Source organism: Ursus americanus, chromosome 9 (genome assembly GCF_024610735.1).
Source record: "Ursus americanus isolate L20-20 chromosome 9, mUrsAme1.1.p, whole genome shotgun sequence".
Classification (NCBI taxonomy): domain Eukaryota; kingdom Metazoa; phylum Chordata; class Mammalia; order Carnivora; family Ursidae; genus Ursus; species Ursus americanus.
The window spans coordinates 61259304-61277604 of record NC_142135.1 but is presented as its reverse complement, the minus strand read 5'-3'; the positions used below and the strand labels follow the sequence as shown (position 1 = coordinate 61277604).

At 35.2% G+C, this 18301-nt stretch overlaps 1 protein-coding gene across 3 annotated transcripts in view; it reads left to right on the top strand.

Annotated features, from left to right (window-relative positions):
• The window catches only part of C9H8orf34 (chromosome 9 C8orf34 homolog), a 330423-nt gene that overhangs the window by 120202 nt on the left and 191920 nt on the right, over positions 1 to 18301 (top strand). For 2 of the 3 annotated variants that reach the window (XM_087864837.1, XM_087864838.1), the window contains exons 6-7: positions 4865 to 5037; positions 14870 to 15036. In XM_087864837.1, coding sequence (XP_087720963.1) covers positions 4865 to 5037; positions 14870 to 15036 — 340 coding nt within the window. Of the gene's footprint in view, positions 1 to 4864; positions 5038 to 14869; positions 15054 to 18301 lie in introns of those variants that run through there. The other variant, XM_045810166.2, reaches the window with a different exon arrangement.

The window sequence follows — 18301 nt, the reverse complement described above, 5'->3', positions numbered from 1 at the left end:
GTGGGGTAAACTGGACGGCACTTGCAAAAGAATGAACCTGGACCACTTTCTTACACCACACTCAAAAATAAACTCAAAATGAATTAAAGACCTAAATGTGAGACCTGAAATCATCTAGAAATCCTAGAACACAGCATAAGCAGTAATGTGTCTGACATCACCTGTTGCAACATTTTTGTATGTTGTCTCATGTCTCATTTTATAACATGTCTCCTGAGGCAAGGGAAACAAAAGCAAAAATAAACTATCAGGACTACATCAAAATAAAAAGCTTCTGCACAGCAAAGGAATCAGTCATCAAAACTAGAAGACAAGGTATTGAATAGGAGAAGATATTTGCAAATGACATACCTGATAAGGGGTTAGTATCGAAAAACATAAAGACTTATACAACTCAACACCAAAAAGCAAATAGTTCAGTTAAAAATGGGCTAAAGATATGAGCAGACATTTCTCCAAAGAAGACATACAGATGACCAACAGACACATGAAAAGATGCTCAACATCACTCACCATCAGGGAAATATAAATCAAAACCACAATGATAGCACCTCATACCTGTCAGAATGGCTAAAATTAAAAATACAAGAAACAAGTGGTGAGGGTGTGAAGAAAAAGGAATGTTCATGTACTTTTGGTGAGAATGCAAACTGGTGCAGCCACTGTGGAAAACAGTATGAGGGTTCTTCAGAAGATTCAAAATAGAATTACCATATGACCCAGTAATTCCACTACTGGGTATTTGCCCGTAGAATATGAAAACACTAATACGAAAAGATATATGCACCCCTGTGTTTATCGTGGCATTATTTACAGCAAAAATATGGAAGCAACCCAAGTGTCCCATCAATAGATGAAACGATAGGTAAGATGTAGTGTATGTGTGTGTGTGTGTGTGTGTGTGTGTGTGTGTATACACACACAATGTAATATTACTTAGCCATAAAAAATAATGGAATCTTGCCATTTGCAAAAACATGGGTAGATCTAGGAGATACAACGCTAAGTAAAATAAGTCAATCAGAGAAAGACAAATACCATATGTTTTCACTCATATGTAGAATTTAAGAAACAAACCAAATAAAAAAAGACAAAGAAAAAAAAACTCTTAAATATATAGAACAAATTGGTGGCCACCAGAGGGGTGGGGGAATGCGCAAAATAGTTGAAGGGGGTTAAGAGTACATTTATCATAATGAGCACTGAGTGTGTAGTGAGTAGTGTGTAGAATTGTTGAATCACTATATTATACACCTGGAACTAATATAACACTGTATGTTAATTATAGTGGAATTAAAAAATAAAAAAGGAAAAGAAAACGACGCAGAGTATGATCAAATGTGATAAACTGGTCAGTGCAGTTGAACTCATTGTGGGTTAGCCAGTGGGAGTAGGCTACGTGGAGAGAGTAGGTCTAGTTTACTGTAACTGCTTCTTGGATAGGTTAGCTTTCTGCTGATTGAAAATACTAAGCAAATCTGTGATCTTTGGTTGAATTTTTGACCAGAAATGCTTTTCTTCTTAAATTTAAACATACTAGCGTGAGAATCTCAACCTCTAGAGACTCTAGCCTTAGGAGAGCAAAGGAATATGTATTTATACATTTTTAAGGAGTAATTAGGATTTACACTGTTTAGCATTGACACTTCAAATTATTTGTTTACCACGTACTTAAAATATTTTCAAGAACTTACTGCTTTTGATGTGCATTTTAAATTTTCTTTTGCTATGCAATGATATTTGTGGTACATTGTATGTAGTGTTAAGAACTGCTTTCTTCATTGAAATCCTTTCATAAAAATATATGTTTACTTAGCTTTATCAAATGTAAGCAATATATCCAAGGAAATATTTAGTATTTTAATTTATTATAAGTAAATAGATTACATTTAATAATTTCTATAGCTATAACATTTTCAAAAAGGCATAGATATCAAAAGAGCTTTAATCATTCTGAAAAATAGAAAAAGTAGAGTCCCATTTTTTGACCTGTAAAATACTCACTTCCTGACTGCTCTGACCCTATTTGTAGCTCTTTGTGTTGTTTTCTTCATCAGCTATTTCTCACTGAAATTTCTGCTGCCCGCTAGCGTTAAACAAGACTGCATATCAAACGATTTATCCTCTCAGTGCTCTACTTTCCAACAACAGTGGCATCTATCATTTTATTTAATTTCCCAGTAAGCAACCAGGGAGTTATTTCTGATTCTCTGCAGCTCTCAACTCTTGATCATACTCAACTCTAAATTCTGTTTCGCATTTTTCATTTACAGTGTCCAAACCCAGTCCTTTCTGTTGTTATAGTGGTCAGTCTATTTGTCCCTGTTCTTATCTGTTGAGCCTTATAATAGGACAAATCTCCAAACCCAGTTCCACTTTATTACATAAATGAGATTACAAACATTGAACTAATTATCGAACCTTTTTAATACTCCATAAAATAAAACTTCAAAGGATGAAAATTTGTCTCTGTTCTGTTACTCTGCCCATATTGACAACCAAGGATTTATTTTTACTCAACTTGCCCATTCTTGCAGTTCTGTTTACCATTTTTTCCCCCAGATATATCACACATGTAGAAGTCGTTTTAGTATAGTCCACGTCCTTAAATAATTGTATCAAGGAAATGCACAGAATTCTGTGGTTTAACTGTGCTACCTATGAACTCATTTGATACAGTAGGTTTTAAAATTCCCATCATCACTGTTTTACATTTGGAGAAAGTGAAATTCACAAAATAACACTTTAGACAAAGCCAAAATTGATTCTGAGGCTGTAAATATGTATATAATTTTTTAAAAATTCTAAACCATGGCTTTACTTCAGTTTGCTTTTTAAACAAATATAGGTTTAAAATTTAGCAATATTGCTGTTAATTTTAATTGTTATACTTCAAATGATATTAAGTTGTGATAGGTGAATGTGCCTTTCTAGTAATTTCAAAACAATAATTTGATTTCATGACTTCACAGCTGAAAACCATTAGAGTGCTTCAATTTCCTGCCTATGGGAACATAAATACAGAAGGAATTTAGATTATTTGCTAAGTTATGCAAATACCTATTACTAAAATTTATCTGTTACATTTTCATGTGGGCTAGGAAATCAGTATTAAGATATCCAACTACCTTCTGTCCCTTGATATTACTTAGATAAATATTCATCAAATATGTCATCATATTTCACATGTTTCCTTTGGTGTTATAATTGTATACTAATTAATATTATTTATACATATTGTTATACTATATTTGCATGTATTGTATCTGTATAATATTTTGAAGAATTGCAAAGACTCAGAAGACCAGGACTGAATTTTTAAGGAATTATTCAGAACACTTGCAATACTAAAAAATTATAGGGAAACATAATTTAAGTCAAGCCTATGTTTCTCAGATCAGGTTATTTTAAAAATGCATTTTTTCTCATTATAAGACAAGTGTATATTTATCATAATATTACAAAGACATAGAAACACAAAAAGAAGAAACTAAAATTACCTGTAGTCCCTCTGCTCAGATAAAACCACCAGATTTTGGTCTTACCATTCTTTTTCCCAACAAATAAAGCAGTATCTGGCACACAGTGGGTCTTAATAAATATAAGAAAATTAATAAATGAGTAATTAGTATATGAACGATGGATTGTAGTATAAACCCTAACTTGATTGTCAAAGTGTCTGCTTCAAAGATGGCTATTTATGATAAATACATTGTTAGCCACAGTAGACGAGATAAAGGTCCAGTCCACCTCCCCTGACTGAAGCTCTTTTGTTTTAGAGATCTTGGTTGATTTCAATTACTGACCATTTGGGCCACTTGCTTTTTCTCTCCCCATGCTTTTAATTCCCATTCTTATTTTTTAAATTGACCAATTGAGTGAACCCACAAAACCCTCGGTTTCCACCCTCAACCCCAATAAAAGCAGAACCCCAGCATTGTGATTGCTAGCTCTCTCTCTTTCTCTATCAGTGTCCTCACTGTGTGGCTCCCAGGTGTGCTGTGTAATTTGCAGGTCTTATAAGCAATAAACTTTTAATTTTTCAAAGTTTCCTGATGGCTATTGCTGAAGGGCATCTTGCAATCGTAAGAACCACAACATTGGTTATTGAGAGGCTTGAGATCAGCACAAAATATTGATATACACTTATGAATTTTTACAACAAAACTAAGATCATAGAGTAGGCATTGCTTTTAATCCTTTTTCCCACTTACTGAGATATCTCTAGCAATACACATATTCAGTATTCTAGTACGTTTCATATTATTATATGTTTTAAATAGTTTAAGTATCATTTTAATACCCACATCATATGAAATTCTATAGAGATCACTTTAACATTTTTTGAATTAGCACACCATATCTGTCATTGATATTGCCCTGCTTCCAACCTCTACTGGATCCCTGCAAGTCCAGACTGTTCCACCATTGGAGGCAATCCATCCTTCCACCACTGTTTCTAGACTTTATTCCCTGACCTCACACCAGTTTCCTCATAAGAAATTACTTACAATTTCCCAGCAATGCTAAGCTCTTTCACTATGGGAGCCTTACCACACACTTTTCCTTCTGTCACAAATGCTAGTCTTGGCTCCTCCTTCCTGAGAACACACATGAAGCCTTCCAAATGAAAGATTTCACTCCTGGATCCTTTGCCACAGTGACCTTCAGGAGTCAGCACAAATTACATAGAGTAAGTCACCTAATAGAAATGGAGGGACCTGAAATTTTAAGTCAATTCGGAAAGAGAAAAAGAACATTTTCATTTGCAGAGGCAGTTGAAATTCTAGACAAAATTATTTCCCTGTTGTCCCATTAATAAGAATAAGTCATCTGAGTCAATACATTCTTTTCTCCTCTTTAGGAAACAATAGCGTTCAATTCTTCTCTTCTGAGACCCCGTGTGATTGGAGAATGGATTGGTCGAGAAGAGAACGATGCTGACCCACTAGCTGCTGAAATGCTACAGCCCCCAGTTCCAAGAAATAAAAATGAACAATGGGAAAATGAAGATAATAGCTCTAGCCCTGCAGGAAGGTGAGATGAGATGCCTTCTAAGATTCTGAGTATTGTTGATTGTTAAAAGCTAATGGGGAAATAAATCCAAGGGTGTGATTTTGGTGAAATGACTTAGCGATTTTATATAGAAAATTATGTTGAGTTCCATATAATATAAAAATTAATTTTTCTGTTTTTAAAATTAAAGTTTTAGTAGATTTGCTTTTAGATTTTGGTTTTAATTTTTTCTTTACATTTAAGAAAATCACCATCTCTTTGCTACTAAAACCAAATAGAGAAATAATTTCAAAGACATAGGCTGTCAGTCAAGACCCACTATATTGCTAAGCAGGGAGTGGCTATTAAGAACTGGAGATGAAGGGCTTCTCATTTACCAGAGAGATGTAGTTGATCAAGGAGAAGAAAACTATTAAATGTATAATAGCCCACACGAAGCAGAGTTAATGTAGAATAAGAGAGAAAAACCTTGGTTTAGAACGATTTAAATTTAGAGTTGGTAACTATGAACATAATTCTTTTCATTTTCTATGTTTAATTTTGGAAGTATTTATGATTTGTGAATTTGAAAGTCCATATTCCACTTAGTCCTTTGATGCTCAAAATGGTGGTAGGAGATGCTGATAGAAGTGAAGCAGTTTTGAAATGGCCAGATCATATCTATTAGAAAAAGTATATTCAGAACCACCTTTTTCTTGTTTTGTAATACCAACTGCAGTGAGTAAAAACCCCAAAATGAAAACCTCCACAAGGAAGTTGGAGTGAGAAAGCATTATGGAGGCATGTTTTACACAAGCCTGAGAAAATGGGTTTAAATTAAACTCATGAATTCAATGTGGGAGAGCCAAAACTTTCTTTGGGTGCTACTAGTCAGCTAGTAGCACCGAAGAGTTTTTCCTACACATAGTATAGCCACAGTAACTTTGTATTTCCTACATTAAATTTAGCAGCAACCAATAACTATTCTTTCTCAAGGAGAAAATTGTATTTTCTACAATGTAATAGCTTTCAGGGGTTTTTTACTTTGACTTATCACTTGGCTAGAAGGAAGGAAATTCAGAATACTCATTAATGTGCTTCAGGCATATAGAAAATTGATTCTATTTCCATGAGAAATAACTTTTAAATTATTTAAATAGTTGAAGTGTCCTGTGTAAGGAGAAGAAAACCATTTTAAAAAATCCATTTACCTTCTTTTGTGAAATGCCAGATCAATTTCACCTGTCAATGAGGGTAATTTTATTTTTAATACCAGACTTATGAAACCCACTAGACCTTTATCTTTAGTCATTGCTGGATCTTTAATGTAAAGTAGAGAAATGTCAACTTTCATTTTGCTTTCATTTAGTCATAATAATAATCGGAGCTATTTATTGCAAATGTTAGTGCTTCTATTTTCTTCCTAGCTTCAGTGAGCTCTGATTCCCTCTTGAATACCCAATAAAGAGAAATCTTCCTTCAATCCTAGTCAAATCCCTTTCCCAGAAAACTCAACCCATGAGGAGCTCTCTCAAGTATTTGTTGTGAAAAGTTGTTCTTAGTGTTACTGTTCTCTATCTTTAAATTATGAATTGAGGTATTCCCTATGAATTGAAGACAGGTGAAATCCCGCCCCAGTGCCCCATCAGAGCAGAAAGAATGCATGCATATTTGAACTTAATTTAAAGAATAGCAATAAACTATGGGTTAGAAACTGTATCTCTCCCATCTTCTAATACCAAACAGGATTCCGAATTTATACCAGGAACTCACATAGCATCAGATTTGATTTGGATGAATAAAAATGGATTGGGGAGAAATTTTTTAATGACTCTGGAGGCTATAACTAAAGCATTAGATTTTGTCTTTAAATAGTAATGAACTTGTAGTATAACAGTCTTCAACATTAACAGGCTAAGTGGTATTCTAGGCTTTGGAAGAAGATTTAATTTTCAAGGATGACTTCTTCCATTTTTCTCTCCCCTACTGGGCCTGGTGCATTGTCATTACCAATAGACATCTGTTATGTGAGTGAAGGAGGCACATAGAAGACTGTGAGTAGACATCTGCTAAATAAAGCTTATTTATAAGAAGGGTTGTTTGTAGTCTATCCTAACTTTTTGCCCTTTCCTCTTACAGTTTTTCCTGTTGTTAATTGCTCAAGTCTTATTTGAATGGCTGTCATTACAACACTCCATCTCTAGTGCATAGCCAACTTTTCTCTTTAGGTCTTGCATATGGAACGTTGTATGAAGAGGGTCAGCAACTTTAGTACACACAGCTGTCACCTGAAGGGTTAAGTGCTGGTTAAAATTAAAGCAGTTATGAGGGCCTTATGGAGAAACTAATAGGATAAGACAAGAGCGACTGATACGTAGTCCCTGACTCCTCCGTGGTCTCTGGATGGACCCAAGAGATCGGTGAATCTCTTGAAATTAAATTATGTGGACAATGTTCTGTGCACATGGGCATTTTCCTGATACATCTTTCTTAGATTTTCCAAAAGGTTCTATTAAGTAAGTTTAAGAAAGAAATTAAAGCATCTAAGCAAGAAAAAGAACAGGGATTTATAAACGAGAGAGGTGAATACATAGGGGAATGATTGAAGGCTTTCTGATACTACTGGTTGGCATGAATTGCTGTGACTTATCTAGCCATTTAGTGGGAAATCCTGTGTGTTTATTGCACATTTAAAGATATTAAAAATCACATGTTGATAATGTAAATATAACTAAAAATTGAGTGTAATAGATCTATATAATTCTGTTTTAAGCCATCTTTTTTTTCTATTTTAAGCCATTTTAATTAAACTTTGCAGTAGCTGGGTAATGGATTTCCTAAAATTACTAGCTAAATTTGTAGTGTGAGTTTGTAAATAGGCTTATCAAGCTTTGAAAGCCTAATGAAGCTCCTCTGAGCTTAACCACTTTATTAAAGCAAGAATAATATCAATAAATATCATAGATCTGGTGAATTGGCTTTATTTGTTAAGTGAGCATTGTTATTAGATGGTAAATATGCCATAAAATGAATAGAAAATCTTACAATTTAGAAATATGTATTAAATATTAAAATAAAAGCTAAATTCACTTTCCATTAAGAAATGTTTCTTTTCATTAAAGCTCCTAATTGCTTCCGATGTGTTTGTTAACAAAGCCTGGAAATGCTCCCCTTCTTTTAGAGCTTCCTCAATTGGCAGCAAGAGACAAATAATAAACAAGTAAATATACAAATATATACCATAAATTCAAGTAGTGGTAAGTGACAAGATGGGAAATAAACCAGAATAAGAAGGAAGAAAATTAATAAAGGGCACGATTTTACATAAGAAGTCCAAGGACAAAGAACCTTAACATTGTCAGATTCTGGCTATTGTGGACATGATGGAAAATATGTAATACATATGTCAGAGACTGAATTAAGCTTAGTAATTTAGGGATATTCTAATATGTAAATTTTAAGCGGAAAGAATATTAATTAATCAAAAATTTGTCAAAGGAATCAAAGAACAGAGGCCTTAAAAATATCTAAAACATACAAAGAATGTACTTATGACTCACACATTTCTTTTTTAAAGCCAAAATGTATTTAACTAAATCATGCATTTATTTCAGAATGTTGATGAGGTCATTTTGATGTGTTCAAAATTTGTTCTTTCTGATTTATTCATTTATTTCTTTAAGAAATACATATCCTAACTCAAGTTATTATTTTATGAAACACATTGCTAGTTACCTATGGACTAATAGACTCATAGGTGGTCTCTTATGAGACAGGCAACATTTTGGACTTAGTGTCTAGGACTCATAGCCTAGCACTATCTTCATGACCAAACCATGTATTTTAATGAGACTCGGGAAGACACTTGCTTCAACCTTCATGAAATGATCTTGGTCATTTTTCGTTGTTGAATAGGAGTTATGCATTTATAATCTGCCATTTGTTCCTTATCTTCGACATCCCAATCTACATAGTTTTCCTTTTTCTGTTTCACTACCAATATATTTCCCTCGATTTTCATATCTGTCAAGTTGGAAGACTCAAATACATCTTCTTAAATTAATTCTTACTTTATTTAGTGTGTTAATAATGGGGTTCAGGAAGAAAAAATGAATTTATGCTAGATACTGGGTGAAAACAATATGAAAAAGAACATCCTAGATTCAAAGTACTTACTTTCTTTTTTTTCTTTTTTCAAAGTACAGACTTTCAAATGAGGAGAATGACAAGGAAATATGTCTTATTTCTGTAGTACAGCTACAATCCCTGGTATATAAAAAGCACTTAATAAATGTCTGCTAAATTAATTATAAAAACATCACATCTAGACATGTAAAACAAAAAGAGCTCTTATACATAAACCAAAATGCAACAATTCAGTGTGAAACTTTTTATGATCTCTTCAAGAACCTGGGCCTTATTGCAAAGAGAGTCCTGTAATTTCTGACTAGAGTTGAGAAGAAGGGCCGATTCTACCTGCTAGGCTGCAATGGTGAACTAAACAAGCTTAGGAGATTGGTCAAGAGAGGAATAATCCAGTTTTCCACCAAAAGAGCACCTGGGGTCAGATAAAACTAATACTTACTAACCTGTGTTCAGAAGCAAGAACATGAAACAAAATACAGCAGGGTCAGGCACCCAGGGGAGAGTGGGGTCAGGAGGAGGGAAACAAATGGTCAGAATGCAGGCCATCAGGAGGGGGAGGAAGTTTCCACCTGGAGAGGTAAGCTGAGGTGGGGGGGTGGACATTAAGCCATCCTTTTCCATCTGATCTAGTTTAGAATTTATCTTTTTGAACCAAAGTAAAATGTAGTTCCTAGAGTGTATTAACACCACATTGAAGTATTTTTTTTCTTTTTAATTTTTTATTATGTTATGTTCGTCACCATACAGTACATCATTAGTTTTCGATGTAGTGTTCCATGATTCATTGTTTGCATATAACACCCAGTGCTCCATGCAATGCGTGCCCTCCTTAATACCCATCACTGGGCTAGCCCATTCCCCTCTGAAGCCCTCAGTTTGTTTCCCAGAGTCTGTAGTCTCTCGTGGTTCATTCCCCCTTCTGTTTACCCCCTCTTCATTCTTCCCTTCCTTTGCCTACTGATCTTCCTGCTATTTCTTATGTTCCATAAATGAGTGAAACCATATGATAATTGTCTTTCTCTGCTAGATTTATTTCACTTAGCATAATCTCCTCCAGTCCCGTCCATGTTGCTGCAAATGTTGGGTAATCATTCTTTCCAAAGGCTGAGGAATATTCCATTGTATATATGGGCCACATCTTCTTTATCCATTCGTCTGTTGAAGGGCATCTCGGCTCCTTCCACAATTTAGCTATTGAGGACAATGCTGCTACGAACATTGGGGTGCATATGGCCCTTCTCTTCACTACATCTGTGTCTTTGGGGTAAATACCCAGTAGTGCAATTGCTGGGTCATAGGGTAGCTCTATTTTTAACTTTTTAAGGGACCTCCACACTGTTTTCCATAGTGGCTGTACCAACTTGCATTCCCACCAACAATGTAGGAGGGATCCCCTTTCTCCACATCCTCTCCAACATTTGTTGTTTCCTGCCTTGTCCATTTTTGCCATTCTAACTGATGTAAGGTGGTATCTCAAGGTGGTTTTGATTTGAATTTCCCTGATGGCTACTGATTTTGAACATTTTTTCATGTGTCTGTTAGCCATTTGTATGTCTTCATTGGAAAAGTGTCTGTTCGTATCTTCTGCCCATTTTTTTATTTATTTGTTTCTCGTGTATTGAGTTTGAGAAGTTCTTTATAGATCTTAGATACCAGCCTTTTATCTGTAGTTTCACTGAAGTATTAACTGCTCTTCTTCTACCTACAGCCCCTTTCTGATTCCCTTTCTTTCTGTGTGGGATATTACTGCTTAAGGAAAGACATGTAAATATCTAGGATCCTGCACATTGTGTTCGTTGAGCACATAATGATATTAGTTACCATTTAGTGGCTGCTGTGTGTGCTTTATATCTCTTACTTCATTTCATCCTCATGAAACATTATCTGTATTTTAGGCATAAGGAAGCTAAGTCCCAAAGGAGTTGCATCACTGTCCCAAGATTGTACAACTATTAAGTAGCTGAGCCAGTCTCTCTCCCTGCAAATTCTGTGCCCTTAAATGCTTTGCTATGCCAGCTTTCTTCAGAAAGGAGTTCTAAGAATCCCCTTATCATTAAAGTTTAGGTTTGAAGTCAGGATGAGAGGGGGCCCAGAACCCTAAGTGTTCATAGAAAGACCCTACACCCCACCCCTCTTCATCCCACTTACCACTTGTCTGCAGTAAGAGCCCTGCTTCCCTGAGGCAGGGTGCTATTTTCTCTCTAATGTTGTAGTTTTCACTTCTACAGTCTATATGTTACAGAGCTGGAAAAGAGGAAGGTGTCATCCTTGCTCCCCTTTCCTGCTTGCAGACCTTGCTGTCTCCCTTCCCCCTAAAAAAGCCTCTGGCTCTGAATTTCATGTTTTACACATGGTAATCTTCCACCACTTCTTGTAGCAATAATTTATCAATTCCCAGGTCATTCCCTTTTTCCTAAATACGCAAGCATCTGGCTCAACTGTCACTTTCCCCAACACCCTTCCTATCTTGATGGAGTTAGTATCTCACATTGATGATTCTTCCCCAAACCTAGCCTCTGCTTCCTTTGCCTACTCTTCACCACTGATCCTGAATTCCACCTACTTCAGTCACTTATTCCCTCTGTTATATCTAGGCCTCATTATTATGAACTGCAAACCCTAATGTCAGTATCTATATATTTCACTCTGGCTACTACACCTGTCTTTCTAGTTCATTCCCTGTGGTACCCAGCAGTAATTTACTGGGACCCAAATATGCTGGTTCCACTGAGTTTTCCTTGCCACTCATCCAGTTTTTATTTCTGGCTCATTATTGTGATCTTTTTATTGAATATACGCTAGTTCCCTTACCTCTCTTGTCCTTTATTTCTCTTGTGTGGTAAAACTATCCTATTTAAATCTAATTCTTTGCCTATTCTGTGGCTGAACTGGCATAGACTGGAGAAGAACACATGGCCACACTGACTGGTATCACTGTGAATTCATAACCACCAAACTTCAGGAGGTCATTGATCCTGCCCACAGGTACTCTGCATTCACCTAGTCTGTTCACATGTCCATGCTCCTCAACGATGATTGCATGCCTTTTCTTGTCTCCTCAAACCTCCAGCACTTCTCATGTTCAACTAATGACCCTTCCAGGAATGTAAATGTCATAGTCACTCTGGAAAACAATATGGGAGTTTTATATAAAACTAACCATGCAAATACCATATGACCCAGCAGTTGCACCCTTGGGCACTTGTCTCAAATAAATGAAAACTTATGTTCACACAAAAGCACGTATACGAATGTTCATAGCAACTCCATCATAATAGCTAAAAAACTTAACTGAGGTGTCCTTCAATGTGTGAATGGTTAGATGAACTGAAGTATATCCATGCCATGGAATACTACATAGCTAAGAAAAGGAATGGATTATTGATACATGCGACAGCATGAGTGAATCTCCAGGGATTTAGACTGCCTGAAAAAAGCCAGTCTTAAAATTGTATGATCCCATTTATATAATATTCTTGAAATGACAAAAATAAAAGAATGGAGAATAGACTAGTGGTTGCCAGGGATTAGAGACGGGGAAGAAGACATATGGAGGAAAGCAGGAGTGGTTAGAAAAGAGCCTTGTGGTGTTTGAAATGGTCTGTATGTTGATTCTGGTGATGGATATGTGATACACAAACCTACACAAGTACTAAAGTTATCTAGAACTAAATAGACACATGGGCATACACACACAAATGAGTACAATTAAAATGGGAAATCTGAATAAGATTGGAGAATCATATTATTGTCAGGATCCTGGTTATAATATTGCACTATAGTTTTATAAGATAATGTATTGAAGGAAACAGTGTAAAGAGTGCACAGGATCTCTCTGTATTATTTCTTAGAACAACATGTAAATCTATAATTATATCAGAGCCAAAAAATTGATTAAAAATGTTAGTGATTTGTTGAAAACACCTTGAGATTTTTTATTGTCCACCTCCCCTAACAATCTTTCAGCAAAGGACATTAGTATCCACTGATCATTCTTGCCTGAACAGTTACTATAATGTCGGTGGTTGCCAAATGGTGATTTTCTAATTCTGTCATTCCTTCTACATTTATTAACTAACATTAACATGTAAAAATAAGTGCTTTTTTCTCCCTATTTCCTCTGACCTTCTCTAACATATTCACCGTAACTTGGAGGTGAACCAGTGAGGTGGGGCTGATTGATCTTTGCCCACTGATGACATACAATGTCATTTTGCTGTTTCCATCCTCTTCTTAAACAGTGTTGAACCTGGTACTTCTATTAAGACAGCTTGAAATGTTCTGATATGTGCCCTGAAAAAGTTTCAAAAATTTTGTTTTTGTTTTTTACCAAGCTTCCTCTGCATTTTGGCCTGGTGGCAGTGGGGACAATACATTTAACCCACTTGCCTTATGGGCCTTCCTTCTGAATACCTTTAAAAAAGGTTATCTTTCCATCCTGCCTGGGGAAGACTTCCTCTACATCATGTGTTTTTCTTTTATGGGGTGGCATTTGGCATTTCCTTCCTTTGGGCAATAACATGAAAAGAAATTGGATTGCAGAGAAGAAAAGAACTTTGGGACAGTTTTTGAAACTATTTATGATTGTTGTTTGGACTTGTAAGTTGTCCAGTCAGATACCATCTCGAGAAGTTGGGGGAGAGAGACCATGAAAGACAGCATTTGCCCAAAGGAGCCCAGCTTTATCACAAAGAAACTCTTCCAAATTTACAAAGACTCTCTAGACTGGAAGAAACTGAGAAACATTTAATTGCCAGTTCTGGATCCATCCTTTCTTTTACCTCATCCTACCCCAAGATCTAGGCAGCATGATAGGAAAATGAGGAAATTTATTTTAATCAGAAATTAAAATTTTCTGGTATGTGGGTGGCTCAGGTGGTTAAGCAGCAGACTCTTGATTGCAACTCAGATCATGATTTTAGGGCCCTGGGTTGAGCCCTATGTCACACTCCGTGCTCAGTGGGGAGTCTGCTTGAGGATTCTCTCTCTACCTCTCCCCCTGCTCGTGCTCTCTCTCAAATAAATAATCTTTTTTTAAAAAAGAAATTAAAATTTTCATTTAAAATAATCTTGTCAAGGGTGCCTGGGTGGCTTAGTCGGTTAAGCTTTCTGCCTTTGGCTCAGGTCATGATCTTGGTGTCCAGGGATCAATCCCCACGCTGCGCTCCCTGCTAAGTGAAAAGTCTGCTTCTCCCTCTCCCCCTGCCCCTCCACTTCACTTGTGCTCTTTCTCTTTCTCTCAAATAAATAAATAACATCTTTTAAAAAATAATCTTGTCATAGTATGTTAAAATAGTTATCCCATTACATTCATTTTGTTTCAAATGGATTTGTTTGTAAGTCAAGGAATTTCACATAATAATCTGGACTTTCTGCTTCCTCTTTCTAAAAAAATTTTTAAAAATCCATTAACAGTGGGCCTGCATTACGACATGGTGACAACTGGTAGGAGCTGATTATCACCTCCCTCCTTAAATGGGGCAGGAGTGTCAGTTTGCCATATATCTCACCTATACCCACTTGGGAGTTGGTTAATGAGGTACCAAAGGATATCTAGGAAAGAAGACAGTCTATATTTCTGTTATCCTTAGGGAAAATATTACTAATATGAGTATAATTTTATATAGCAAAATAATCGAATGAAAATTTGGTTGTAGGTTTCTTTATTTACCACAGCTAATTGATAGAGTTGTCATTATTCAAAACTAACATGGAAATATTTCTTCAGCTTAAAGGTGGAGCCCAAGACTAAAGGATTAAAACAGCAGCAGCAGCAACATAAGAAACTTCTGGCAGCAATGCTCTCTCAAGATTCTTTTGAGTCTCTCCACAGCCCTACCCCATCTGTAACAGAAGAAGATATTGATAATGAAGATGATGCAATGGAATTGCTGGGTAATTTTAAAAATTAATAATTTCTCTTTTTTTTCTTCTTTGGCATTGTAAAAATGTGTAGTGATTAAGAGATTTTAAAGTTTCTGAGTAGTTTTGTCTTAGGGGAAAGAAATCATTTAACACAGACTTTATACATTAGCCTTTCATGAAGTTGCATGTAAGAACTAAGGTGAAATCACCAAGCATGTGACGTATTTATTAGACTGTATTTTGTGCTTTGTATATGCAGCACTTTACCTTCTGACTCTACTCAAGCTTTATTCCATGTGCAATTGTGATAAAAATTCAAGTCTGTCTGCTTTATTCTCTGATTATGATTTTCTTGATCACATCTTTTGTCTATAAAATATACCCAAAATACATATTTCAGCCCTCATCCCAAGATGTTCCCCTGCTGTTTCAAAGATGTTTTAGAAAAATGCAGTAAATATAGAGAAGCAGATAGTAAATTAGTGTTTTATGTCTTCCATAAGTTATAGGAGAGTTTGTAAGATTTCAATGTTTTTATAGGCTTGTTATTTTCATGAAAATCCTTATTAGTGTTGTATGTAGGGAACCCTTTATATCTTAAATGAAGTAAATTTATGTTTTTTATTTTACCATAAATCTTTGGATAGCAGTTTTTTAAAATTGAACTTTCTTTTTATTCTAAGTCATTAAAACAATTCCCAAATATTTCATAACCATGTACTAAAGTGAATAATTAATATAATCATTTGAAAGCTCTGAATTAGTTTAACATAGAATAAGGAGTCCCAGAAAATAAATAATGTAATCATTTGAATGAAAGCTGCAAATAAGTTTAACATAGAATAAGTAGTCTCAGAAACATAGACATTTGAAAAAATTTTTTTTCTAAACAGCTTCCTGGGTTTTAAGTGTTTATGGCAGTAAAATATTATCATGATAAAAAATGGTATAGGTCTCCTTGCATAGTCCTACAAAGGTGTTATTTCCTTAGTAATGGCAAGGTCACTGACGTTTTCTGATATTATAATATTGCATTCATTCTAGCATTGAGGAGACTGTCATGGCATTTTCACTTCATGCTGTTCATCTTTTTTTTTTCTTTTCTGTTAAGAACAATGAAGTCTGGGTGTTTTTTAAGGAATCTCATCTCCCCACCTCCAAATCACTAATGTGGTGGATGTGCCAGATGTTGTGGTACCCTCATTCAGCTTCAATTTAGCCAATGTTTACTAAGCACTTACCATGTGCTAAGCACTGAGCTCAGTCCTAGGGACGTAAAAATAAAATAATCATGGGTCCTGTTTGCAGGAACTTTACATTTCTAGTATTTGAGATAAAAATGTAAATACATCATTCTAGTAGTTTTTGCTACAGGTGCTAATTTGATTAAGCACACAGTTTAATGTAGGGATAACACCTAATGAGGAGATAGGGGTAGTGACCAGGGAATGTTTCATAGAGAAACTGATTCCAGTGGTGAGCTGAGTTCTGGAGGACAAGTAGATGGAAGTTCAGCAGGCAGAGTGTGGTCATTACCCTTGTAGGTTTGCACTTGCAGGAATGGACTCTTTTGCTGTTGTGCTCCATAACTGTGCCTATAAATTGTTCCTTTGCTTTGGTCAGTAACAGTGAAGGGGGCAAGTGTTGAACCATGACTGTCAATGGAAGGGCCAGGAGGTTGTTCACATAACATCAGTGTTGGCTTTGGTACATCAACATTGGTTCGTGCCGATAGTGTTCTCTCTCTCCTTTCCTTTACATGACAGCTCTTGGTCAACTGATATCTACAGGAAGGCAGTTATCCTTAACTTGCAAAGATAATCTTTTGAAGAAATCCAGGCATGCTCCAAATCACTTTGGATTTCCTGATAGCCTCAGGAGTATCTCATCAGAGTGGAGGAAATCATAAACTTCAGTGATATTGAGGAGTTCCTTAAGAAAACTCAGGTGTCACTCTGTGCTGGTACACCCTAGATCTCAGCTCCTCTGAAGTTTCCAGTCTCCGAAGTTAAAGACCAGACTGTTAGGTTTTGGAGACTATCTAGTGTGAACAGTTAATAGCTGGTCTTCATTTTTTTTTTTTTCATTTAGATATTTTAGTCTGTGATCTGAGAAAATTTAAGAATGAGAAATATTTGAAAGTTTGGACTTTCTCCATGTAACTCCACATATCTCAGCATAGGCAGCTGTAGAATACTAATGCTGGTCTCTAGATTATGAGATTTCTCTGCCATGACATGGAATGTCCCAAGTCCACTGGGCTATCCTCTAAAATAATCCCATATGCAATTGTGTTGCCTAGTTGTCTCGGTGAACAAAGGTCATATAGCAGAAAATTGTATCCAAAAGATTGTTTTGCCCAGAAGTTCATTAATTATGTAAAATGGTATTTGGATGTGAAATATATTTGTCTTTAAGATCCAAGTATACCTATCCATTCAATTATTTAGAAAATTTATATTTAAAATATAGGCTCAGTTTTCTTCAAAAGTAGTATATATAAATTCATGACATAATTTTACTTATGCATTTATCTAAGATGATGGTTAATCTCTTATATGAAATCAAATAGTGTACATGAAAAATTTCAGTTAATACAAAAGTTAAAATTTTTTTCAATCATGATATAGTAATGGATGAATGATTAATATGGATGAGTATGGGTGTAAAGTAAAATGATTATTAAGTTATTCAATTTTAAGACCTGACATCTTCAATAGCCCTATACATCTCTATTAATTTCCCAGTAGATTTCAATCCCTACAACTAATCAATTGATGTGATATTGCTAAATCAATTTAGAAACTATATAATGCCCTTTTAATATTATATTTCAATCATATTGTTCATTGTTAAAAAATTTTAAGACCATATTTTTTGAAACCCTGATCCCAGAGAAACATATGCAATTGTACATATTTGAGGAAAATACAAATGCTGAGTTCCTGAAAATTATTTGAAATCAAATTTTAGTACAAAGAATCATTGTAAAAAGCAAGAGACATCTGGTATTTAAAATATCTTTTGCAAATCTGCAACATTGTGTAGAATGAGTTTGCTATAACTGTTTTCAGTGTATAACTTGTCTATATCGGGTATAACTGGCTGAAAAATTTATTGTGCATGAGAGTAGTCTGTACACTTTGTGAAGTGATAAATAAATGAGAAGTATAATTATTAGTTAATGATAGTGTAACAAAGGATTGTTCTTCAGTAAAATTGGCTGAAAGGGGAAAAGAAGCCTTTCAGTTAATAAGTAGAAGTCAGTAAAACTTCTTACCTTAATTTGTTTGTT